Source organism: Ursus maritimus, unplaced genomic scaffold (genome assembly GCF_017311325.1).
Source record: "Ursus maritimus isolate PB19 unplaced genomic scaffold, ASM1731132v1 scaffold_10, whole genome shotgun sequence".
NCBI lineage: Eukaryota > Metazoa > Chordata > Mammalia > Carnivora > Ursidae > Ursus > Ursus maritimus.
The window spans coordinates 47439612-47467180 of NW_024423344.1; the positions used below are offsets into that span (position 1 = coordinate 47439612).

The 27569-nt window shown below is 38.2% G+C and overlaps 1 protein-coding gene across 8 annotated transcripts in view; it reads right to left on the minus strand.

Annotated features, from left to right (window-relative positions):
* The window catches only part of KLF12 (Kruppel like factor 12), a 409770-nt gene that overhangs the window by 249251 nt on the left and 132950 nt on the right, over nt 1–27569 (minus strand). For 6 of the 8 annotated variants that reach the window (XM_040623520.1, XM_040623552.1, XM_008686647.2 and 3 more), the window contains exon 2: nt 26965–27028. In XM_040623520.1, coding sequence (XP_040479454.1) covers nt 26965–26997 — 33 coding nt within the window. In that variant the 5' untranslated portion in view covers nt 26998–27028. Of the gene's footprint in view, nt 1–17363; nt 17860–26964; nt 27029–27569 lie in introns of those variants that run through there. The other 2 variants (XM_040623536.1, XM_008686649.2) reach the window with 2 other exon arrangements.

Below are 27569 nucleotides of genomic sequence, written 5' to 3' on the forward strand. Positions count from 1 at the left end.
AAACATAAAACAAAGTGCAAGCGTAGAGACTATTTCTGTAAACTCTAAGGGAAGGGACTGTATCCTTGCATTTTTTCTGGAGTCCCTAAGGCATGACTTCCACCTACTGCACATTCACGATCACCACCAGGAGCCTGCAGAAGCCACACTTTCGTCTGCACCTCCTCCCCCTTCCACACATTCTTCCCCGCGAAATCCGAGTCACACGCACGGCTGTAATTCCATCTCGCTGCACATACCCCACCTCTAGCTCCCATCGCTCTCTTGGGCTCTAGGTCCCAGCTCCCCGTCATAACCTCTATGGGGATTTTCTCTGAGTTACAAAGGGTTTCGAGAAAGTTCATAAAGCCTCCTCACTCACTCATTTCTCTGCCCACTTCATACTTTCAAAAACCTACTTTTTTTCCTCTTCCGTTATTCTCTACTCGTGTTAATGAGAACAACACGTAGCAAATGAGAAATCTAGAAGCACCCCTTGATTCTCTTCACTTCACGATCAATGACAAAGTTGTTTTGATGCCACCTCTGAAATCCCTCTCCTCACCATTCATGCCATTTCCACTGCTACAGCCTTAACTCGGGTCATCGTCTCTTAACGACTATTAAAACCCCCACTTCCCAGCTGCCAGCAATTTCCCTTCCCTTCAGCAATGAATTATATTTCTATAAAACACATAAGGTTGATGTTTTTTCCTTATTTTATATATATCTTCCTTATTATATATATATTTATATTCTATATAATGAAGAAATAATATATAAAACACTAAAATATGTATTATATATACATAACTTTTATCTATAGCATAATTAATGTGATGAAAACAGAAATACATTAATGTATATTTATACTTATAAATATAAAATTATATATGTAACTTTTAAAAGACTTCCTATTGCTTATGGCAACTGTTCTCAATTTTTTCTACCATATTGAAGCTGGAGGATATTAATCCAAGGGAAATCCTGGGTCACTGCTGAGTTAGGATTCCCACTGTGTGTGTATGAACATGTGTGTGGTAGGGCAGGAGAGAGGGAGGGGTAGTAGTGGCTAAGAAATATGGATCCAAACTAACGAATGATCGGAATACAAAGCCCACCTTCTCGGAGATTCTAAAGTATATCCTAGACAACTACTGCGAATAATGAAAATTTACCTGACCAAACTAAATCAAAGATATGAAGATACAGAAGTAGAAAAAAGAGTTAAAAGCCAGGGGGCTAAGTGCAATTCCCTTCAATATAGCCTACATTCCAGATGACTACTGGAAACAAGTCCCAGATTAGCTTCTAACCTCTCCTCTAATCCCTTCAATAATGTACAACCACTAGAATCTTTCACATCCCCTTCTACACATTAGGGCAATGCCCACACTTAGTTCATCCTGGGAAGAATACCCCTTCCCTCCTTATTTGGCAGCAGAACTCCTACTCGTCCTTCAAACCTTCATCCAAATACGGGTCTGTGAAGACTCCTCTATCCCTACTGTACTAGCTCATGCTGCTACACCAGACACCCTGCACCAGGTGGTATAGACAACAGAAATCTGTTTCTCAGAGTTTTGCAGGCTGAGAAGTCCACGCCCAAGCTGTGGGTCTATTTAGTTCCTGGTGAGGCCTCTCTTCTCTACCCGCAGATGGCCATCTTCTAGCTGTGTCATCACATGGGGAGAGAGAGATCTCGCACATCTTTTCTACGAAGGGCACTAATCTCACCGTCAGGGTTTCAATCTCATGATCTAACTACCTCCTGAAGGCCACACCTGCAAATACTGTCACACTGGGGGATAGGGTTTCAACACATGAATTCTAGGAGAGACAATTCAGTCCCTAGCATTTGCCACACCGAAGGACTCCTTTACTCTACTGTGCTTACTAGATTATAAATTCCTCCTCAGGGCTGAACCCTATGTATTCGTTACCTTTATCCCCAGGCCCCAGCATGTTGCTGGGCACCAAGCATATCTATTAAAATCACTCCGTGCATGCATGGAACAGAAGCCATTGCAACAGGTCTCGGTTAATTAACATACACCACTCTCAAAATCTTCCTCAAAGGGCTACCATCAAATCTTCTTTTCAATGCCACATATACACAGAGACGGGAGAAACATATGATTTATGTCTACTGTTAGATATGTACAGATGTGCTTCTTCACTTATCCACTTTGTTCTCATCACATGCAGACTTATCTAAAGTTTCAGATCTCATCTTATTAAAACTTTAGTTAGGATCCACAAATCCTTGCTACTGATTGACCTTCTGATGCTCATACTACACACAGAGTTCCTAGGTCACTAATTTGGTAAACGTTTGATGCAATTTTGTATTACATTAGGTCGGTCCATCTTCCATTGGCTGAGCCTTATTTCCCACATAGGACAGTGAGAGACACAAGACAGAATCCAATGATGAGGACTTAAACCCACAGCACCAATATTTCCAGCTCATGTGACTTCTTATCTATAAATCGGATATAAGAAGATCTACTTCACAAGTATTTTTTTGACTGATCAAATGAGAAGACATATGACAATACGCTTTATAAACCCATAAGCACTACAGTTTTTTTTTTTACCATAATGTATCTTTAAACAATAATAACATTTTAGATCTCACGTGTACTAAATTCTTGATTACCTTAGATCTAACAAATAAGTGGCCCTAACAGTTCTGATTTCCTTGGATCAATGTCACAGGGCACCTTAGTGGGCTTCCTCAAGCCACTCTGGGACAAACTAAGGAAGCCCATTAGTATCTAAGTGCTTCCAGGTTGAAGGGGTCAACTTCTGCGAGTTCTAACATGCCAAATGGCTACATACACAGGAGCATGCTAGTGATACCAGCTCCTCATATACACACCCACTTCCACTCCCCAAGAGGTACCAGACTGTTGGACAACTTGGCCGCTAGCCTATAAAAATGTGGAAACACTGTAGGAACATTAGCCAATAAAGCACATACTGGCAGCAGAATCAAATATTTAGGCTCTTAGATGTACCCAAATAAATCGTTTGTGTGTTCTAACAAATGTTTTATTTGGAAAGCATTTCCCAGTACAGATGCTGTCAAAAGTACCCATTTTCAGTGGGTTAAATCAAGGGCTGGAAGGAGCAGAAGGGCGGGGAATGTTTATTAAACAATATTACATAAGCTGCAAAAAAAAAAAATGTTAATAGCAACTGGAAGAGCACCCTTGAAAAACGAAGAGTTGTTAGGGGTTTTCAAAGTTAAATTTATACCAACTGCAAATGGTAGAAAATTATAAACATAACTACCACAAAATGAGAAAGTTATCAGCACTTGGCTAGGGATAAAAAACTGGGCTGTTTTTAAATATTTGTAATATAGCAATAAAAATAGATGCAAAAAAAAAAAAAGATGCAGTCAAGCAAGGAGTCAAGAGTTTAAGCATTACAAATTAAACCCTTCACTTGCCGGAATCTTTCAAGAAGCAATCAATCGCAAACACATTCAAGGGTTTTCATACTGAGGTTAATAATTTGGGGGAGAGACATAATGCAATCCAAACACATGAACTTCCTTAACAAAATAAACTCTGAGACCAAACGCGAGACAGAGCTTCTGATAAGCTGCCAGCATCTAATGCAGGCACAATATACTCTAACAGACAGGAGAACTATTGACCCCTGTTCTTAGGCAACGATGTAACGCATATATAATTTATCTGGGCTACATCACCCTTTCCCAGTTTAGTTCCACCTCCCTGACGATCTAAGACCATGCTTTAAGAAACACATGGTGAAGATTTCTCTTGAGGCTCAAAACAAGAAAACTCCTTATTAACTGTGGCTAGACAGGTTTCATTACCACCAATTCCCTAGTAGATATTGTGTATAACTACTGACACTAATGAAAATACTACATTCATGATGGTGATATGAACTATAAATAAACAGAGTTAAAGATATATTTTTTTTTACCTGAATTGACAAGGGCTTTAAAAACTTGTTTGTTTGTTTGTTTTCCACTCACAAATTAACTGGTTGCACAACTACACTGGCCAAACACTCTCACTGTTGGTGTTATGCAATCAATAAAGGTTTATTAAATCAAAGAGAATGGTACAAAAAGACTCTCAGGAAAATAAATGCTAAGTTACAGTGGCAAAGAAAAACCTTAAAATGTTGGAATACTTTACTTTGAGGAAAAAAAAGGGATGAAAACTTAATATGTGTGAGTATATAAAATCACAGCAACCTGTTAAAGATATCTCAATTACCGCGTGAGAATTTTAAGGCTGTTCAAACATTGTAAGTTTTGATTTACCAGGATAAAGAAACGTTGACAACAAATGAAATTCCCCCATCAGCCTGACACATTTTCATTGTGAATGTTCCATTAAAGAATCATGGGAAGTGTTTAAAATAGTCTTCAAAGTCTGACTCCCTATAACTAATCCAATCAATAAAATTATCAACGCAACTGATTAATAATCATTTAGAAAAAATGGTAGTTCCTCAGTCACAGATAATCTTTGAGACTTATTAGTGACAACTTCCTTAAGGGTCATCTCAACAGAAGCAAGCATACACCAATAGCATTTAAACAGAACATAATAAACGGGATGTCAAGGCTGATTTGAAGGTTTTTGTAAACTTTATCAATTTCAGTTTACTTTTATCATCTTGTATGTCTCAGATGGAATTCACAGTAATCACAGCTACAGCGGAACAACTTCAAACATAAATGAAACCAGTAACTGGTAGATCGATACAAGGTGACAGACTCCTGGCTAAAACCCTGCCCTGGTGCGACCCACGGCTGCCCTTCTGCACCCTAAAGACTTAATGAATCACCAGGAGTACACTGACGATTGTGTAGGTTTTGCCCATGTGGGAAGTGGATTTATAACAGACCAAAAGAGAATCATCCCCCTTTTGTGAGATAAATACCGTGAAGTAAAGGGTATGTTTCTACAAGGCACTGGGCCTCATGATTTCGCGCAGGTAATATACCGATTTTATAAACGCTTCACCATTTTAAATTAAAACATCATGAATGACTGAAAATCTGGATACCTAATGAGAGGTCATTGAAAATGATATGCACTTTATAGAAGTTGCTTCTACACTAGCGACAGGAAACGGAACAACAGAAACATACAAAAAGGAGCGATATAAAGACCATTTAGTATTTCTGAGTAGGGTTTGCTCCAGAAAATATGGAAAAAGGCCTTGTTATTTAACACTAAAGATACTCCTACAGGCCCCAAAGTAATCTTAACTATCTCAAATAATTACCCTGTGGAGAAAATTTTAGTTCTTTAATATATTAAAATCTATGCAACAGGGCGTGTGTGTGGAAAGAGGGAAGCCACAGTCTGAAACAAAGTATCATGAAGCTCCCTGGGGAGGGAGGAGCTTCGTGCCACACAGCTGAAAGGTGCAGAAATAGTTTGCATGCCTTTGTAAGGAGGGCTTATACCTGAGTGCTCCTTTGAAAGGGCATCACTGTCCACGTATGGCCAAAAAGGGGGAGAACATTTTGATACAGCCTGCGCATAATCCAGCCAAGCCCTTTCTCTTCTTCACTTCCCCAGAATAAGCCCCCTCCCACTCCTCACCTTGAATTATAGCAAAATGGAACAGGCAATTACTAATTCTCAAAATGTAAAAACCAAGTGAAAATCATAGTTCTCCACTATAATCAGAAATAAGGGAAGAATGATTAAATGACACTCTATCCCAGCAAAGAGAACATCTACTCACAGGCCAAGATGAAGTAAAACATATAAACACATCACAGGATAAAAGTAAAGAAGGAAAAAGTGAAAAGAGAGAACAAAGGAAGGAAACAAGCATTCAAAGGAGGAAAACATGCTCTCTTTCCTAAAGAAAACACAACCTACAAACAAAAAGTTTCACATGATGGGAGAACTTCAAAAAATGATTACTAGTGAACAGGGGCTCAAAGATTAAATGATAAAATAACAGGAAAAAAACCATTTTAAAGTGTTGCAGAGCAATCAAAATGTACTGAAGACCAAAAAAGTATCAATTTAGTACTAATAAATAAAAGAAAAACAGCAACGGAATGAGGAAACGTGGCTAAAAGTGAGATATGGCTAAAAATTTAATTACTGATGTAAAAAAAAAAAGGTTTAATTCATCCAGTGAATACACAGGAAGAAGACAAATACATTTTTTAACGGAGAAAAGAGGCATAAAGAACAAACTGAAAAATGCTGATCCTGTAGAAAAGAACCCAAAAATTGGCTAGAAAAATCTTTCAAATAATAATAGTATGAATTTTTCCCTAATATGAAGAAAGGACAGATTGAAATAACAGACCGTGTTCCAGGAAAAAATGATACAGAATGATCCAAAACAAGTTATATCCTTAAGTCACTGAACTTCAAGATAAAGAAAAAAAAAGTCTGCAGGTGTTCCGGCAGAAACGAGCAGTTCACTTACACGCGGGAAATCAGACTATGTTCTATGAGGAATACTCAGTGCCAGGAGACAAAGAAGTAATCTACAGATTTCTATGTGGGACCCGAGAATTTTAAAACAAAGCACAACATCCTCTGAATATAAAAAAACAGAAATTCAAGCATGCAAGAAAGTCAGGCAACACAGTATCCATGAGTCCTTCACAAAATAAAGTATTCAATGGAATCTAGCCAAACACATCATTAATAAAGAAGCTGTGACAAAAGGACTACTTTGGTACTAAATTACTACAAAATTCTGAGGAAAAGTATGATCCAATTATTTTATTAAATCACTCTGACCTTAGAGTATGAAAGTAGCTGATTAATATGCTCAAGCATCAAGTATCTGAGGGAATACAGGACATAAGGTGTTTTCTTAAAATTACTTGACAATGAAATCTAGTTGACCAGGAGCTAAATTATAAGAAATAGTTCAATGAAAAGTCATGGAAAAGAACCAGGATGAATATCAAACCAATTTAAATCTTCTGCTGCTTGACTACTTGATAAACTCTAAGAACACAGTGCAGGTTTCCTACTTTTCCAGAGGACTAGGGAGAGATTTCTACACAAACAATGAATTTGCTAATTGATCAGTCATTCAGTAAAAAAAAAAATCTTGAAACTTAAGAACTGAATTTTCTCTTGTAACTTCACTATATGCTCATTAGAAATTAATTCTTCCATTAATGAAACAAGTATTTTCATCTAAAAGTCTAAAATTCTAATCAACTACATATTTAGTAGATAATACAAAAGTAACCTTATAACTCTAGAAGTCCCCTTATCCTAATAAAAATAGAATTTGAAAAGACAGAAGTTTATCTATTTATTCACCCTCAATTTTTGGTTAATATTTGAAATCTGGCAAGTATAAATACAATATACCTAAAATTTCTTTTCACGAAACTCAACAGCAACATGCAAAAGAAAGAAACTGGACGACTTTCTTACAACATACATGAAAATAAATTCAAAATGGATTAAAGACCTAAACATGAGACCTGAAACCATAAAAATCCTAGAAAAGAACATAGGCAGTAACCTCTCTGACATTAGCCATAGCAACTTTTTTTCTAGATTTGTCTCCTGAGGCAAGGGAAACAAAAGCAAAAATAAACTACCGGGACTACATCAAAATAAAAAGCTTCTGCACAGCGAAGGAAACAATCAACAAAACTAAAAGGCAACCTATGGAATGAGAAAGGGTATCTGCAAATGACATATCCAATAAGGGGTTAGTATCCAAAGTATATAAAGAAAATATAAAGCTCAACACCCCCCCCCAAAACACAAACAATCTAATTTAAAAATGGGCATAAGACATGAGCAGACATTTCTCCAAAGAAGACATGTAAATGGCCAACAGACACGTGAAAAGATGCTCATCATCACGTACCATCAGGGAAATGCTAATCAAAACTATAATGAGATATCGCCTCACACCTGTCAGAATAGCTAAAATCAACAACACAAGAACCAACAGGTGTTGGCGAGGAATGTGAAAAAAAGGAAAACTTGTGCAATGTTGGTAGGAATGCAAACTGCTGCAGCCACTCTGGAAAACACAACGGAAGTTCCTCAAGAAGTTAAAAATAGAACTACCCCATGATCCAGCAATCTCATTACTGGGTATTTAACCAAATAATACAAAAACATGAATTCAAAGGGAGACATGCACCCCTATGTTTATTGCAGCATTATTTACAATAGCCAAGATATGGAAGCAGCCCAGGTGTCCATCGATTAATGAATGGCTAGAGAAGATGAGGCATATACATACAATGGACTATTACTCAACCATAAAAAGGAATGAAATCTTGCCATTTGTGAAACATGAGAAATAAGTCAGAGAAAGACAAATACCAGATGATTTCACTCATATGTGGAATTTAAGAAACAAAACAAACAAGCAATGGGAAAAAGAGAGAGAGCCAAACCAAGAAACAGACTCTTAACTATAGAGAACAAACTGATGATTACCAGAGGGGAGGTTGGTTGGGGGAATGGGTTAAACAGGTGATGGGATTAAGGAGTGCACTTGTGGTGATGAGCACCAGGTGACATATGTAAGTGTTGAATCACTATATTGTACACCTGAAACTAATATGATGCTATAAAAAATAAAATGATAAAAAATAAAACTAAGTTGTAAAAATAGTAAAAAATTAGATTTAAAAAATAAAAATTTCTTTTCATTATTTCAACTATCACTTTTTACTCTAAACTCTAGAATTTAATAATGAATGCAAACTTAAACATGAGATCAGATAAGTGACTTCAGTGTTAATAAATTTCCTTAAAAACAATCCGAATATTTCTCTTGAAAAAGAAACAGATTCCAAAAGAATCTCAAGAGTATTCAATTAATAACATTAGGGGAAAATACATTAATAAAAAACATGTACGAACTATTCACTGTGGCCTTATGATTAATAAAATATATAAAAGGCAGACATTTACAAGGTATGCTAATGGCATTAATTCAAGTACCTTGTACTACATTCTGATATTGTAATTCATTAGGTTTTTTTGTAAAATGACATGACCCTGACTGATCTTCCTGTTCTGTCCCGAACTAAATTACGCATTGGTCTCTAAAGCTACGCTCTTCTTTTCTCTATGTGACTGCCTGTTTTATTCCATCTGCCTGGATCATTCTCTTTCCCAACTGTTCAATATCAGCCATCATTCTTCAATGATCATCTCACTTGAAGATGACCTTCCTTTTCTCTTACCAAAGTCTATTCCCTTCTTCAAAATCCCACAGTTTATATCTCTTCACTGCATTACATCATATTCTTGCATTATAGCCTTTTGTACTGGTTTTCCATGCTTACCCCTCCCAAATTTCTCTTCTCTTTGCATAAACATGACTTGGGTGATCTCATTTATTCTCACAGCTCCAAGTCCATCAATATAGCCCTGACTTCCTAAAGTTCTACCCTGGAACTGTCTTCTGAGCAACATGCTCAAACATACCTACTGGAAAAATCCCCTGGGATTTCTCCTAGGAAATTCCAATCTCATGGGTTGAACAGATCTCAAGGTATTTTGCAGACTTGGTCTTCCCAGTAGCTCATGCTGCACATTTTCTGACTGCCTTCTCTGTTCCAACACCAAATATATTGAATAACTAAATCTTCATGACTATCTCCTAGATACCCTTCAGGTCCATCCAGTTTTCTCCATCTCCATAGCCAAGCTAGCCCCAGTTCAAGACAGCAGCATCATTAGCCCCTTATGTGATGGTCTTCCTTTGTTTCCCATTCCAACCCTTTTAACATACACTCAAAGTCATTAAAATGCAAATCTCATCATGTCAATTTCTTTCTTAAATCTCTTCGAAAGTTCCTCCCTGTTTTCACAATAATACCAAACTTCTTAAACTATAAGGCTCTGGAGTTTGGCTCCTCTTTTCCTCAGCAGTTACCATTCCTTTTAACACTCTACTGTCAAATTCTGTTTTTTTTTTCTTTTTTTTCTTTTTAACAGAGCCTCAGCTGGGTCAATGTTCTTTCCCCACCATTCCTACCCCCTCCCTGGTTTGTCCCTATTCATTTTTAGGTCTCTTTTTATCATAGTTTAACCATATGCTTCATTTTCATTGGGAAGTCTTCCCAATACTTACCTGAGCAAATCTGGGTTGGATGCCCCTGCTCTGTTCTGCCACAGAACCACGTGATTCTCTTACCAAAGCTCTTCCCACTCCGTATTGATCAACGTCTTTGTGGTGGTCTGCATTTACTATCAAACTCAGTGCAGTCGCATACTACCCTCACCATATTCACTGTTGGAAGCCCAGAAAAACTGGCACTGTGCATGGCACATAGTGAGTCATTAAAAAAAAAAAAAAAAAAAAAAAAAAAAAAAAAAAGCTTAAAAATTACTGAATAGGACTGGACAGAAAAGCTCTTTCACAGCATACCCATATCCTTTTATCCTCTCTAAAGCAGCAAGTATGGAAAACTGTTGTTCAGAAACTATCCATCCATTTTTGAAAAATAAATGCAACATGTACAAACATGAACTCAGGAGCATGCCTGTCTATCACTTCAGGCTTAAATGATCATTTCAAGGAACAAGTGGCTCGAGGGAGAAAACGAAGCTTTACACATACCCTCTATCACCTCTCACACCCATTCACCAATATCCCTCAATTCTTCCTCTGAAACATACAACTTCGCTTTATTCCCCATCTCAGGTGTGACTTCTTCAAGCCACGCCCTCACCATGTCACATTGCCCTACAAGAGCTTCCCCTGACTCCAGTTTTTTGCAACCTTCCAATCCATTTTCCAGACAGAAGCTCATGTTATTTTTTCACAACTCTTGACCATGTGGACCTCCTGCTTATAATTTTCAATGAATCCGCCTGCATTTAAAGTGAAACGGAATAATGTCCTCACAATGCTGAAAGTAACTAAGTGGTTGGAGCATGTATATTAAATTCAGACAAAAAGAGGCATTCAGGCAAAATGCACTATGAAGAAAAGAAAGATCACTAAGTAATGAGACATAGGGTCAATTTTTCCAGGAGTAGTAACAATTCTAAATGAGAACTCATCTACTTAGCATAGTTCAAAATAGATAAAGCCAAAATTTATGGGAATAACAAGAAACTGACAGAGCCATGATTGTAATTAGATATTTCAACCAACTCTTTCAGTCATGGATAGATTAGCCAAGCAAAAATCAGTAAGGTCGGAGAGATTTTGAGCAAAATAATTAAAAAGCTTTATCTACTGAACAAATACAAAATGATGTACAAAACAATAAGAAAACATACATTCTTTTCAAACATACGAAGCATTTACAAAAACTGTCCTTGAAGTAGGCCAGATAGCAAGACCATATAGAATTATTATCCAGCAAACATGCTATAAATACAACACAATGAAATCAAAACCAGGTAACCAAAAAAATAACTAAAAGTGCATTTGAAAATTAAAACTTCTAAATAACTCATGATTCTAAAAAATACATAATGGAATATAGAAAATAAATCAGACTAAATTATTATTAAGAAATTATACACCTAAAATGCTTTGAATATAAAAATTAGAAATTAATTAGCTCGGCAACTAAATCTGTAAGACAAGAATGTGAGAACACAAAGAAATTGTAAGAAGAATAAAATCAAATAAAAAATTAACAATATATAGACCAAAAACACAAAAGAAAGAAAAAAAATGAAAAGGAACTCTTTGAAAAGACCATAAAGCTGACAAATTCCTGGTAGGACTTATCAAAGGAAATAAAAAAAAGAAACAAAGAAAGTACAAATAATCATTGTGAAATAAATGAAAAGGGAGATGAAAGTACAGAAACAACAAGATTTTTTTTTTTTCGGCAACAAGAAGATTAAAAATATAATTAATGGACTACTGTGAACATCCTTGTTATGGACTCAGTTGTTTCCCCACAAAGTTCTTAGGGTAAAGTCCCAGTAGCTCAGAATGTGACTGTATTTGGAGACAGACCCTTTAGACCCTTTAAAGAGGTAATAAATGTAAAATGAGGTAAAACGGGTGAGCCCTAAGGCAGTATGACTGGTGTCCTTTAGAGATATTAGGACCCAGAGGTCTACAGAGGAGAGACCCTAGGAAGGACCAGGGAGAAGATCATGTCAAAGGGAAGAAAAAAGGCCTCAGGGGAAATCAACTCCATCAACACCTTATATGGGACTTCTAGCCTCCAGAGAAGAATATAAGTTTCTGTTTAAGCCACCCAGTCTGTGGCACTTTGTTATGGCAGCCCCCGCATACTAATAGGATCTTTACACCAATAAAGTTGAGAAAAGGGAACTTCCATGCACTGTCGATGTGATTTGGTGTAGCCACTGTGGAAAACAGTATGGAGGCTCCTCAAAAAATCAAAAATAGAAATACAATATGATCCATTAATTCCACTACTTGGGTATATACCTAAAGAAAATGAAAACACTAATTCAGAAAGATACATGCACACCTGTGTGTTCTGCAGCATTATTTACAATAACCAAGACATGAAAGCAACGTTAAGTGTCCACTGATAGATGAATAGATGTGGTATACATGTACAATGGAATATTATGCCACCATGAAAAAAAGACGAGAGCCTGCCATTTGAGACAACAGGGCTGGATCTAGAGGGTGTTATGCTAGGTGAAATAAGTCAGACTGAGAAAGACGAATACCATAGGATTTCATGTAGATGGGGGCGAAAGAGTAAAACAAAAAGCAGAATCAGACCTACAAATACAGAGAACAAACTGATGTGTTGTCAAAGACAGGAAGGGGATGGGATGGGCAAAATGGGTGAAGGGGAGAGGGAGATACTGAACTTATATGTAACACTGTGTGTCAACTGTACTCAATTTCAAATAAAATATAATAGAAAAACAAATGAAATAGCAAAATGCTGGAAAGAATAGACATTCCTACTGCTAGAGAAGGAATAAATTAAGAAAAAGAATCACTTTACTCAAATTTCAAGCTTTCATGCTTTTCTAACTCTTAAAATCTGGTGAAAACTAATAAATCCTAGTGTTTTTAGTGTAAATGTAAGAATATATGTGATATATAGCATATACACATTTTCTTAGGGATTTGTAAGTCATGGAGGAGAAGAAATTAAAATTTCCTTTAGGTATAAAGTGAGAATGATTTGGAACCCTGGAGAAACCGTGTAACAAGGCCGCTGCCGAAGTCTCAATCACAGTTATTATTTCTCTTCAATCTGGGGGACAGAGAAGACAGACCTAGGAGAAAATGGAAAAAAGGCACCAGCTAACCTTCCCTTCCCTCCCTGGGTGGGCAATTGGAGATCTCTACTTGCTGTATCTGTTACAACTGCCCTCCAAATATATGATGTGGATGCAAACTGCACATACTTACATAGGCGTGACCTAGAGATTTGCAAAACTCTCCAATTGCCAGTGCTTTTGTATCATTCATATTAGAAAGACAGCCGGGGATGAAGATAACTCCTGGACTTCAGCCTTTTAGCTTCTTTTAAGAGGTTTGGAAGATCTGGTTGACTAAGGAAAGAGATTGATGTCTTTTGTTTGCAAGCTGGGGCCCCTGGTGGTGTCCTCTGGGGGTTCCCTGCAAGTAATGCCTTGAGGCCACAGTGGAAGCTGAAGAAGACAACCCCTCTGCCCCGCCTCCAACAAGGTAGCCATGCGGCCACAGCTGCTATACCCAGCCCCACCATCTTCCCAGCAGTCCTCTAAGGTTTGGTCTTATGATAAAATTCTATTTGGCTGTGGAAATCAGTATTCGCACCAGTATGCATGAATATCAAAACCAAAAACTTTGCATAACGTAAGCAAGTCACAAAGGAACATAAATAGTATGGTATTATTTATATGATGTCCCAAAACAAGCAAAAGTGAACAATATATAGCTCACGAATATATACTTATAATTGATAAAAAGCAAGGAAATTATAATGCAAAATTCAGGAGGCCTAAAAAGAGACTTTAAAAATACTGGAAACATTCTATTTCTCAAGTTGGGTTTCTTTTTGTGATATGTCTTATAAAATATATTCATTATATATATTCTTTTATATCCACCAAATACTTAATAACTTCAAGAAAGCTTCTGCCCTTACTTTTTCAACTAGAAAAGAAATTCTTTTAATTAAATAAGAATTTTCAAAATTACCGATTTAAAAAAATTGACATAGGTGGCTAAAATCTGCTTTAAGACAATATAGTCACCACACAACACAAGCAATTATTTTAACACAAGAATCAAAACTTAGCCAAAGTGTAAGAAATAGAGGGTAGAAGGGAAATCCTCAGAACATTCAACTAATCAAACTAAAAGAAAAAAAGCACATTACCCAAAAAAAAAGCCTATGTTGCTAGATGTCTCAATATAAAAATTTTGTGTTATCATAAATAATCATAAATATACTTAGTACAGAGAAGTACTTTTTTCATATTTGTTATATTTAACTATAGCCTAAGCGGTAAATTCAGAGCATTTTTACCATAACATCAGCATGATTAGGAAAATCCTTCTCTTATCATTTTCCCGTCTGTAAACCAGAGCTTTTCCTCGACTACCGCTTACTAGAAAAGTCAACCTTAATTGAGGAAATGTTTCAGGTTTTGTATAACCCATTTGTCAATTTTTCAGGATCTCCTCTTTCTATCTCTTCTATCACAAATGATCATACTCCTTAACACTTTCTTCAAAGAAGGAAAAAGTAACAGAGAAATCCATCCTCATTTTCCTTCTCTCATTCTCTTTCTTTTGTCCTCATTCACATTCCACCCATCCACTTATTCAAACGTTCGTTAAAAAGATATCTACCAGGTACCTTTTGCTTTAAATTCAGAAGGGGGCAAAAGTTAAACCTACTTGCTTAAACTGGATTTTAAAAATCTGTGAATTGCAAGTAACCATGTTCCCTTTATGCCTTTCTTTCTCCCAAACCTTCCCGTCTATAATGGGCTATGTAACCTTGAGCAAGTAACTTCATTTTTATTGATCTTTTCCTCCTATCCATTATCCAGTTGAATGAGATAATTCTTACAGTACTGTCCAACTCCAAATTTCCACATTTCTAAGATATAGGTTGAAATTTTCAGCATTACTTAAGAAGAAAATCTAGAAACAAGTTGCTCTCAATGCCAACAATAGCATCATCTCCTGGAAGCACAGCCATGCCTCCCGGACTACTTAACAAGACTGAGCAGACTTCAAAGAACAACAACAAACTAGCCCACTGGTCCCACCCGGTCTGCGCTCTTACCCCGCCAACACATTTCCATGTGGAAAGAGCAACTGCTAGGGCTTTAGCAGTATCTCAGTTTCACAATTAAAGCCAAAGTACGACTGAGATTCAATTTCTCACTCAGAAAGCATTAGAGACTTTTCCACTATAATTAAGTTCTTGCATTACAACAACATGCATTGTTTCTGACAGAACAAAAAATAAGCAGCTTTTGTAGAACTGATTAGAACTGGGGAAAAGGAGTCTATCTCACGCTTAGCCACGACACAGAAATCTCATAGCCTTTTCGCTCTTTGCCTCCCCTTGATCATTTGCACGGAGGTAGATCGTAGAACTGCCCAATTGCATGCCAGCCCCATCTTTGAATGTCTGCTACCTCAGTTTTCTTCAAACTCTACGGGGAGAGATGAGAGGTAAGGTGGGGTGTAGTAATTATCCAGTTAGACAAGTGAGCATTTAAGATGCATTTAAGTCCTGGTGTGGAACCAGAAGAACTTCAAACTATAAATCTATCATTTAATTGCTTGGAAAAAAATGTTGCTTACCATCCTCTACCTGTATCAGTCTCCCTTCCACCCACACTGTGCAAGGGCGTCTCCACGATCATTTCTCTACTAGGGCCTTCTACTTTAAGTGGCACTTTTAGAAATGACATACAAATAAATGTTACAAAACAGAGATTACACGGATGCAGCTTTGCTACTGAGTGCTGTGCAAACTTTGTGCAACACAAGTGCCTCAGTATTCCAGGGACTGATAAAGGCTGAAATAACGAATCTGGCCAGCACACACACTCCCACCTCTTTCCACCATTTTCTCCTTTTTAGAATCAGTGTATCATGGAGAAGAGAGGAATTTACAAGCATCAATATGATACATTCTACAGATAAGATTTTCTGTCCTTTGTATCTAAGTTTGGCAACATTAATCCCCAGGAGAAGTTGTCACCACTGGAAAGAATGGACTCGACAGAGAGAATAACCAGGTAAAGTGTCTTAATTCATTGGATCCTGATGGTTAAGGAATGGGAATTATATTAGCAATTCACTTTAAAAGTAATTGGATGACTAAATTAAAATTTTTGATTAAAATTCAACAAAACCTAGCAAGCATTTACCCATAAACTAGAAACAATCCCTCCCCTCCTCACTTTCTCTCTCTCTGTCACACACACACACACACACACACACAAAGCATAAATGTGTAAATATAAACTGGTCTGTTCCACAAATAACTAATCTTATTTCAGCAATCTAATTGTTCCTATTCTCTGATTAGAATTCTACTTCTGAGTTTACTCTAAATCACAAATTTGAGTTAAAGCCTTTTCTGGGGTTCTCTATAGAGGAGATTCTAGAAATTTAAGCCAGGTTGTTTTCAAAGGCTGTTCTTTTTCTCTCTGAATCCAATAAGAGGCCAGTTCTCTGCCTTCACTCACCTCATCACCTGCTCCCTTATCTTTGCCCCCAGGAAGTCCCCTTGCTCAGGATCTGCTGGTCCTGTACCAGGGCTCAACACAGACCCCCGGGAAACCTCACCAAGATACGAGAGTTGACCTGTGAGATAAACACTGTTTGCCATGCCGGCCGTGTTGCAGAGAAGCTGCCCGGACAGCACTTCTCTAGAGGCAGCCTGCTTCGACTTCGGAAGTGCCACGGGGTAGCCCTTTGCCCTCCGACGACCCGCACGGGATCTCGCTCCTGAATTAGTGCTTCCCGGTTCATGAACCCTAGTCTGCATGAACACCCACCTCCTTATTAACCGTCCCCCAGAGCTGGCGACCTCCAGCTATCGCCTGCCCACCAAGCCTCTAACCTCCTGCTGTACCTGACAGTTTTCATTCACACAGGGAATACCAGCTCTTCATATCACTCACGATCTTGCTCCAACTTTCACTACCTGGATAAGCCCCAAAGTCAAGACAACTCACATTTCCACCATGCAGACAAAAAATCAGAATCCCCCTTTTTCTTGTGCTATGTTTTGTCTTTCCTGTATTCTCAACTGCAGCTCCCTGAAGCCACGTGGCCCTGGCCTGAGCTCAATCAGTGTATGGCATTATGGGCGACGGTCAAAGCCTAGCAGAGTCTCAGCCACCAGGGACACCAACAACTATGTCAAGAACCACACAAGGCCACAAGCGATCCCACAGTTTTTCAACAGAGGAGCAGACCTGGAGAACAGTGAACCCAGGCAGGTGGTTTTCCAGAGCAGTGGAGCCTTCTCTGCATGGGCCTTCATCTCCACAACAAGGCTGGGTTCCACGGGCAGGGCTTCAGGTCCTCAGGAGGGTCAAGATAGAGTGTGCAGAACTCAAAAGGTATATGATCGATGAAACTCAGGTGGAGGGCTGGGTGAGGAAGGAGAGCTGCACGTGAGAAGGGAGAGAGCTAGCAATGTGGGATCGGTGGCTATGAACTGGCCCGACTTAGCTGAGCTCAATGTACATCTCCCAGCACTGCCTTCCCCACATAATCCCTCAGTCCCTGGCTGATTAGGGACATTCTGGTAAAATGCAGAAGGAAGAAGTGTAGCAACGGTCACATCTGTTTCCCACTCAGAAGGTCAATGCAGAGCTCCAGATTCAGGCACAACTCACACACAGTGTCACCACCGGTGAGCTGGTGCACCTTGCTGAGACAGGGACAAGTCCACCTCGTTGACCGCAGCTCCCACAGGACCTCTCCATCAGCTCAACCAATTCCCAGGCCATGATGTGTTTAACACAGGGAGGGGTGCCAGCTTCTCCTCCAGTCCTCAGCATAGCCAAGACTGGAAGCGTGTCATCAGCGAAGGATCTGTGTAGAGATCCACTCGTCCTCACAGATTCCAGTGTGCCCTTGCTCTCCTGAACTTTCTGCTCATCCTTCCTTCCTGCCCTGCTGACTTCAGGCCCACCACCAAATATACAGAAGCAACAGCCATACGTGACTTGCTTAACTAGCTCTTATACCTGGATGAGGTCAAATCCTGATAATAAATCCCATATTCTCTACCATTCCCATGGTTCCATTTCTCTGATCAAACCATGACTGATACAGAATTTGGTACCAAAACTAGTAGTGAAAAACAAATTTGAACGTTAATAATCAATTGATTCTTCACTTGGAATATCCGTGAGTCCTATTTCCATTAGGCTGTAAGGTACTGAGGACTAAATTATGTATAAGATAAAGAACTCCACTCATTGTTGAGTCAATCATTATTCATGATTTTATTAAAAGTCCCTTTAGAGAACAGTAGGAAATTAATTCTTAGCTAACATCAGCTTGGGAGAGGGAAAGGAGGCTACCATTTTTTTTTAATGTACAGATGTTGATAATATAAAATTAACCATATAGATATTATACTTCCATAAATGCTTCTAATAATCAATTACTATGTTGCTTTAATCCTATAATATTCTCATTAAATTAACATTGCTTAACTAAAATAGTCATGTTTAAAAGATGCTCATACCATTTTTATGATCACTCTTGAAATTTTCTGGTAAAATATATTATATAAATGACTTTGATAATGTACTCTAAATAGAAGGACATAAAGCTTAGCAGAAGAACCACTATAATCAAATGTCCAGAGAAGTAAAATGTGTGAGCAAGGAAGAGAAAGCGTGAAAGCACGTGAATCAGAGACAGAGAGGGGAAGGAGAGAGAAAATCATTTGGACACATAAATGAGCCTCAATAGATTCTGGCTGAAATACTTAATGACATCACTGAATATCACATTTACCATTAACTCCAAGAGGAAATTCTGCAGAGCACTTTAATGCTCAGCCACAGAAAAGAAAATATGGTTTGTATTTACTAAGATTTTTTTTAAACAAAGGATGGTAACTTTTCTTGTTTGCTCCCATTCTTCCAGTCAACATGACACAATCATTCAAGGCCCAGGTCAAATGTCACTTCACATGTGAACCCAATCATGGCCCACACCAACTCTCTCGGTTTCATTAAACAAATTATAGTATTAATCATACCAAATTGTAGTAACTTATTTTGCCTGTCCCTGAGATGATAAAGACTTGAGGTCAGGGTCTAAATTTAATTTGTCTTTGTAGCCCTGTGTCTAACAAATAATAAATCCTAAACACAGGATTGCTGTATTCATCACACTGCAGGGTAGATGTGATGATTAATTTTGTGTCAACCTGACTGGGCCAGAGGGTGCCCACATTAAATATTATTTCTCGATGTGTCTGTAAGGGTGTCTCTGCATGAGATTAGCATTTGAACTGGGGACTCAGTAAGTAGACTGCCCTCCCCAAAGCGGATGGGTATCACCCAACCTGTTGAGGACCTGAAGAGAACAAAAAGTGAAGGAAGGGGGGCGCCTGGGTGGCACAGTCGTTAAGCGTCTGCCTTCGGCTCAGGGCGTGACCCCGGCGTTATGGGATCGAGCCCCATATCAGGTTCCTCCGCTAGGAGCCTGCTTCCTCCTCTCCCACTCCCCCTGCTTGTGTTCCCTCTCTCGCTGGCTGTCTCTATCTCTGTCAAATAAATAAATAAAATCTTTAAAAAAAAAAAAGTGAAGGAAGGGAGCACCCAGTCCTCTCCTGCTTAAACTGGGACAACAGGCTTCTCCTATCCTTGCATTGGATTTACACCATCAGCTCCCTGGTTCTCGGGTCTTTGAACTTGGACCAAAATCGCACCACTGGACTTCCTGGGTCTCCAGCTTGTAGATGGCAGATCATAGGACTTCTCAGTCTCTAATCACCTGAGCCAATTCCTTATAACAAATCATAATATATCATATGGGATATATACACCTTCTGTTGGCTCTGTTTCTCTGGAGAACCCTGATTAATATGAGAGAAGGTGTTGACACTCTGTGTGTGAACCAACTACCACAGCATATTCAGTATCTTCAAGAATTTTATTTCCTCCCAGAGAAAGCCTGATGTATCTATTCCTTATCAACACAGAGGAACAATTTGGAAGTCCTCGGTCAAACCCTAAAACCAGAAGCTGACATATAAAGTAGGACACCCAGTTCCCCCAGGTATGCTGGTACACCCCAGCATATCTTCAGTCAAAGGGAAAAAACATATACAAATACTGGTCTGGGGAGCAAATTTTCCTAAAGCCAAACTGACTACATTCTGAACTCAATTAACATGGCTTAAAGTAATAAAAATGGCTATTTTAATGAGCACTTTGTGCTTGCCAGGCAATATGCAAATGTTTTAGCATTTTTTTCTCATTTAACCTTCACAACAATTTTTACAGAGTAGGCATCATGGTCATTGTTTCCACATCGCAGACACGACAATGAGATACAGAAGCCACGTGAAGGCCTGGCAAAGCCACAGTTAAAAACCAGGAGGCCCAAGTACAGAGCCAAGCTCTTCATCTCCATAGCAGGCTCAGCAGGCTCCGTGGGCCCCTTAAACACGTCTAAAATCTTACTTACTGAAAACGGCAATGATCAGGAATTTTTACACCCTTCCTTTAAAACTCACTGAAAACTTTTGAAGCAAATTTAGAAAAAAGAAAAACAAAACAAAACAAAAAAACCCAACCCTCCATCTTCTGTGGAAGCGTTAAAAACAGTCCAAAACCCAGACTGCCAAATAAAACACACCTGTCAAAGACTGTGAAATGTGGGAGGCCGCTGGGAGCTGACATACACCTCCTCAGACCTTAAGCAAAACACAGAATTTCCTAAAAGTAATAATCACAGTTATGAAAGGCCTACCCAGTGAAAGCAGAGACAGCACCACTAAAAGAGTGAGTGTACAGACACTGCATTTTTTTAGGGTCCAGCTTGGTCAAGTGGGTCCACCTGAGATGGGAAGGGGGTCAGAAGCCTTTATCTCAAGAGTCCTTTACTGTATAATGGAAACGAGGAAGACTCTGGAAATGACAGCTTTACTTAGAAAGTATGTGAAATAACAAACTCAAGTCAAAGATTTGGACTCACCTAGCTCATACTCAAAGTACTGGGGCCCCTGCCCACAACACTCCCTGCGATACCAGCAAATAATGGCCCCATTCAAAGTTGGGGAATAACCACAAGAGAACTGTGCAGACAAGCAGCAAATCTCAAGAAAATGTAAGTAATAGGCCAGTGAGGAACAAACATAGCAGGAGGAATTACCCAAGGAAACACATGAAGAATTTGGACAAATAACACTTCATAAACTCAAAAAAAAAAAAATTAACAAAAGGACCTTTCTTCAAAAAAAAAAAAAAATTCAAGGAAGAAGTGCAAGTGTTCAAATATAAAAGAGAAGTTAACTGAAACCGATGAAAATAAAGTGACAGAGCTTTGAAATACTCTAGAAATATTGTTTAAAAAGCCACTTGGGGAAATAAAAAATAATGCAAAATTTGACTGAAAACATAGTAAGAAAAAATGTTTAATGGGAAAACACAGTAAGTGAAATACAAAAGTTAAAGATGAAGACCCCAGATGCAAAAAGCCAAGGAGAAACATTAGATGTATTTTCAGGGTTACTAAAGAAGAGAATAAAACCAAAAGAAGATATACTTTAAATACGATTTAAAAATCTGAGGACATTGATACAGACTCTACTTCTCAGTTTAATGGCAGGATCCAGGAAAAACCGATACAGAATCACAGAAACCAAGACATAATTGATGAAATTACTGAACTTTCTAGCAAACTAAAAATAGTCCACAAACATCTGAACAAAAAGCAAAACAAGAAAAAGTAGATCAGTTTGCTTCAGTCTTCACAGTGACACCAAATGCCAGATAGCAGTAAAGCAGTGGTTCTGTATTTCTCAGAAAAATAAGAATTAAGACTACATGGCTTTGAGAATTATGGTTCATAATCACGAATAATAAAGAAATTACTGGAAATATAGCCTAAATCTTAAAAGGATGATAAAACAAAAAGAGGGAAAAAGTATTTAGAAAGAAATGTCATCAATTTTCCCATCTATCGTTAGCAAAAAGTCAAAAGATGCTGTTTTAAAGTTAAATTCAGTCATTTAAAAAAAAAAGTTACCAGAACCCAAAGGGTTTTTTTTTCCCCTTAACTCTTGTTTTTAACTGAAGTATAGTTGATATACAATGTTACATTAGTTTCAGGTGTACAACATAGTGATTCAACAATTCTATACGTGACTCATTGCTCACCGCGATAAGTGTAAGTCACCATTTGTCACTATACAACGTTATTAGAATATTCCCTATATTCTAGAATATTCCAGAATATTCCCTGACTATATTCCCTATGCTATACTTTTCATCTCTGGGACTTACACATGTTACACATCCCCTTCATCTATTTCACCCATCCCCCCCCAAGATACCTTCCCTCTGGCAAGCACCAGTTGTCCATATTTAAGTCTATTTGTTTGTCAAGTAATAGCATCACATTGGCGAAAGGACATTAATTTGAAATTAATAAATTCCTTCAGTTTAAATTCACTTTTTATTTCTTCCGTTATATATTGGAAGCAAGAGGAAAAAATAACTTCATTAGAAATATGAAGTATAAATATGATCATATTTTCTATAAACCATCTCTATTTACTTGTATATACGCACACAGAGACGTAAACAATGTTCACCAAATGTCAAAAAGTTTGAGGCAGGGTGGTGACGGTGCCTGCTTTAATGTTTTAATAATGAGCAATACACCATCTTTTCAAGTTATAAAGCCAATATTCTACTTTAATAATTGCATACTATTTCTCAGATCCCTGTATATCATTTTGTTCTCATTTCCCAGATAAGAGAAATTAGACACCCAAAGGTGAAATGACTTGAAGGAAGAATGACCTAATTCAGGACATTTTAATAATTATGTGATATACCTACTAGTTTCCATCATTACCAAATCTACTGATTTGGCTCAATACAAGGATGAACTTGTAATACAATTATATATGTCTGACAATAGGATGAATTGCCACATACGTAGGAAATTCCAAAAAGTACTCAACGTAAGGCTGATGTAACCAACCAGCTCTTCTGGAAGGTTGCCACACACCAACCATACGTTAGAGTTAATGATCTTTGAGGGCACTTCCAATTCTGGAAACATTTTGACTTTATGATGTGAAATCATACAACGAAGTCGTGAATCTCTCTCTTGTGCTATAAAAATAATAGTATCAGCACCACGCTCACATTTAGAACTCTATGCTTTTTTTTTTTTCTTTAAGATTTTATTTATTCATTTGACAGAGACAGAGACAGCCAGCGAGAGAGGGAACACAAGCAGGGGGAGTGGGAGAGGAAGAAGCAGGCTCCCAGTGGAGGAGCCTGATGTGGGGCTTGATCCCAGAACGCCGGGATCACGCCCTGAGCTGAAGGCAGATGCTTAACGACTGAGCCACCCAGGCGCCCCTAGAACTCTATGCTTTAAATCATTTTCATGAAAACATCATACTTTCTTTCCCCTATAACAACTCTTCAAATAGGTAGGACAGGTGTTATTAGTTTCACTATGCGGTTGGGAAATTAAAATTCAGAAAAGTCATCACTGGCCCATGATCATATAGACAGATCATTACAGAGCCAAGACTTGTTTTTCTGGGTTTTTCTGTTTGTTTGTTCTATTCCATGTTTACTGTCCAAGCAGCTACTCTACATAAACGTATCATAGCCCAGTGCTGACCACGCTTTACTTGCATCACCCTGGGGTTTTCTGAGCAACTATGCCTACTTAGTTCAAAATGGAAGAAAGGCTAGGTTGTTGCGATTCTTTCTATCCTGTGTGAAAAGCGAGCCTTGGAACTTCATGGAAAAGAACTTTAAAGCAACCACGCTATATTTGCCCATCACTATGCTATAAACTCTTTTCTGGTAGGAAATTAAAGCTTTCTCAGCAAAGCTTGCTATTGTCCTCATGGTTTCCAACTACAAGAAGTAAAAGTCATCCAAGCAGCTGTTCATCAGAGGTAGTCACAGAGCAGAAGTTTTAATGTGAACTCTGATAAGCCAAGCTAATGTATATGCATGCGTACTTTTTGGACACCTGCTCTAAACCAGCAGCTGAGAAGCACTTGGTAAACAGACCCTGGAGCGGCTGGAAAACAGATGGAGCAAAGCCAGGTTTGTGGAAGGGGTCCCCGAACAAGCCACCTCATTCACAAAGACAGCAACTGGTGAAATACATTCCAGAACATATATGCCATATTTTACGGCAGTATTTGGGAACAGAAAATAATGGAGGATGGGATCTCTTCTGAATTTATTTGATGTTTTCTAATAGCAGATCATAAGGGACCAAAATGAAGTGCAATGAAATTGAATACGAGAACTTAAAAATTGAGTAAAGGAAAGGACTTAATGCAAATATAGCTATTTTCTAAGGAAAGAGAAGATGAAGACTGCTCCTGGAAGTGAGACTCTTGGTGTGGCCACACGAGGAATTCTGCAAATGCTATTTAGGCCATTTAAATATTAGAACCTAAGTAGAAAGGCACAGCATGATATTCTGTGGCTCTTGGCAAGATTTTATCACCAGTGGCAAACTGGAAACATACTACATAGTTCTAAAAGCGATATTCAAATGTCTTTTCAATTATGTAGACAGTGGCAATGTTGCTGCCACTGTTGACATTTTAAAACTTCATCTTAATAGTGACCTTGTCAATACACTTAAAATATAGAAAAGATAAATTTTCAAGCTCTGCAATTTTCTCCCTGAATCAGACACTCTTAAAACTAACAGCATCTGATTCAAGCAGGCTTAAAAAGAAGCACCAATATATTCTCTCTTCTAAGGCATCTATTACTGAAAATACAGACCAAAAAATGAAAACCAGCAATAAGAAAAAAATAATTCTTCGGGATAAACACATCAAGTGAAATACTCACTGCTCCTTCCTCTATGCAGACTTCTGAATAAGACTTTTATAAGCGAGAAGGCACAATCATTTAGAATGAATCACATATATTATAGTCAATCAAGATAATATTTTCCGAGTTTTTCCTAGTAACACAATGATTCTCTTTGCCATCATCTTCAGTTGTCATAAAATTAGTTACAGAACAATGACACTGTCAAAATGAATAAACTCACAAAGTTAATACTGATCCACTCAAACATAAAATCTTAACAACTGAATGAAAACATAAAGTAATACTATATCAACATCACATAGAAGGGATGAACATATTTTGCATGATAATGAGTAAAGGTTTCCATATTTACATAGGGACGAGGCAGGAAAATTTAAATTTATTACCTTTGCCTTAGGGACTCCATAATATCCTTTAACTTTACTTTATGAATGAAATTATCAGTGGTGTGCTGGTGCTAGCTCATGCCCAGCTCCTGAGTGCCAACTGTTTAAATTTAAGGAGCCCCGCAAGCTAGGTGCTAAATCACTGAAACCAACCGCAATGAGAGTATTTACACCATGGGAATTGAGGGAATTGACAAGTATTACAGTCTGCACCTCCCGACCCCACCACCCAAAGCCCATTTAATAGCACCTCACTGAACCACATAAAAATACAAAGTACAGAGGTTCCTGGGTGGCTCAGTCGGTTAAGCATCTGCCTTCAGCTCAGATCATGATCCCAGGGTCCTGGGATTGAGTACCGCATCAGGCTCCCTGCTCAACAGGGAGCCTGCTTCTCCCTCTACCCCTCCCCACGCTCGTGCATGTGCATGTGCATGCGTTTGCTCTCTCTTTCTCTCTCTTTCTCTCACTCTCGCTTTCTCTCTCAAATGAAGAAATAAAATCTTTTAAAAAAATACACAGAACAATTAATTTTCACAAAGTAAATTCTCCCACATAGGCAATACTAGGGTCAAGAAAAAGAACAATGCCATGCACCTACAAGTCTCCCTTGTATCATGTGTGAATCAATACTCACTCTAGAGGTCTGAAAATCTTCCAGATACAAATACCACAAAGGAGCAATTTTAGCAATGATGAGGGAAGAAGGCAATGTTAAATGAAAGATATAACCTGGAAAATCATCTGTAAGCAACTGTGAAGGTAGGCTGGCAGAAAAAGACTCAGCATGATGTACATTTACTTGACAGTAGCAGGAGCAGCGTGGGAAGGAAAAGACGAAATGGCAGGTATTGTGCAGCTACACAAGGGTTATGAGGCACGTGTCTGTGAACAAGACCTGTTAAGTGTGAAAATCTTAGGAAAGAGATAGTTTAATATTGTTAATTCTCTTTGTATTGCCTATGATTTTTATATCATAACCAGTACAGAGTAGGAGAAAAGCTCAAATAAATAACTGCCACACATAAAGTGATAGCCAGCATTTGATTACTGTTGAAATTCACAAGATTTTTGTTCCCCTCTAATTTCGGGTGGTACCTGTCTGTGAAAAACCGAAGTGAAAAGCCCTTCATGGTCATCCTGCTCCTCTGAGGAAAGCTGACACAGCTGGCGTAAAGAAGACAGCATCTGACAGCAGTCCTGTGCCATATAGTGCTGGTATCAGGACTACGCTCGTAGGAACTAACATACATTTACACAAAATCTGGCTTCTTTTGTTTTTCTTTGTCCCGGTGATCAGTCGTATCCAGTGGTCTTCCAGTTCTCAATATTCATCAACAAGCTGATTGTTTAATTCCAGCTTAAGTTCTAGAAACTGATGACAGCTTGACTTGCACACAAAAGGGTTGCTTCCTTATAAATGTCTTCATATTTAAAGGTTTAAAAAATTAAAAATTACACTTTACAGATAGAATATGTATCGAAGTATTGACCTCTGTCCCATACACAGACACAGAAGTGCTCTAACGAGAATAACGGCCACAAAGTAATGTTCAACCTAAGATTTTCACTGCACTTATAAAATTTGACTAACTGACCTTTATTGTTTTCCTCTTCATATGGATATTCATTCATCCATTTGTCTCTGGAGTCACATGGATCCTGCAAGAAACACACGCAAAATCAAATAATGAGAAAAAGTTTCACACGTTGATGACATTCTTCCACTGGGGGGTGAACAACATAATTCTGCAATTCTTTAAGCTCTTGATTAGTAGAATGACATAATACAAGCAATAGCCGAAGAATATTTTTTTCATTAGTTATTTGTTTTTTTGCTTCCTCTTTACCAGCCGCTAAAGGGCAAAGTGAACAAATGAGGGAATGGAAGTAGAATCTCCAACTAGGACAGCTCCTGAGCACAAGACAATGAAGATCTGGATAAAGAGAGTTGGGGCGGGGAAGAAAGGGAGGCACCAGAGAGACAAAGGGGAGGAGAAAATGGCAGAAAGTGGTTTAAAAGTAAATTTAATATATGAAAGTCACAAATATTCCTACTGGAGTACTTGGCTCCCTTATTCTTAGCAACCAAGGGATTTTTAAAGTAATGCTGTTTTCCAGAGGAAATGATCTTTTTTTCTCCCTCTTTACAGCTGCTACAAATATGCAGCATAATTAATATGAATACTTTTGGTGCCTCCAC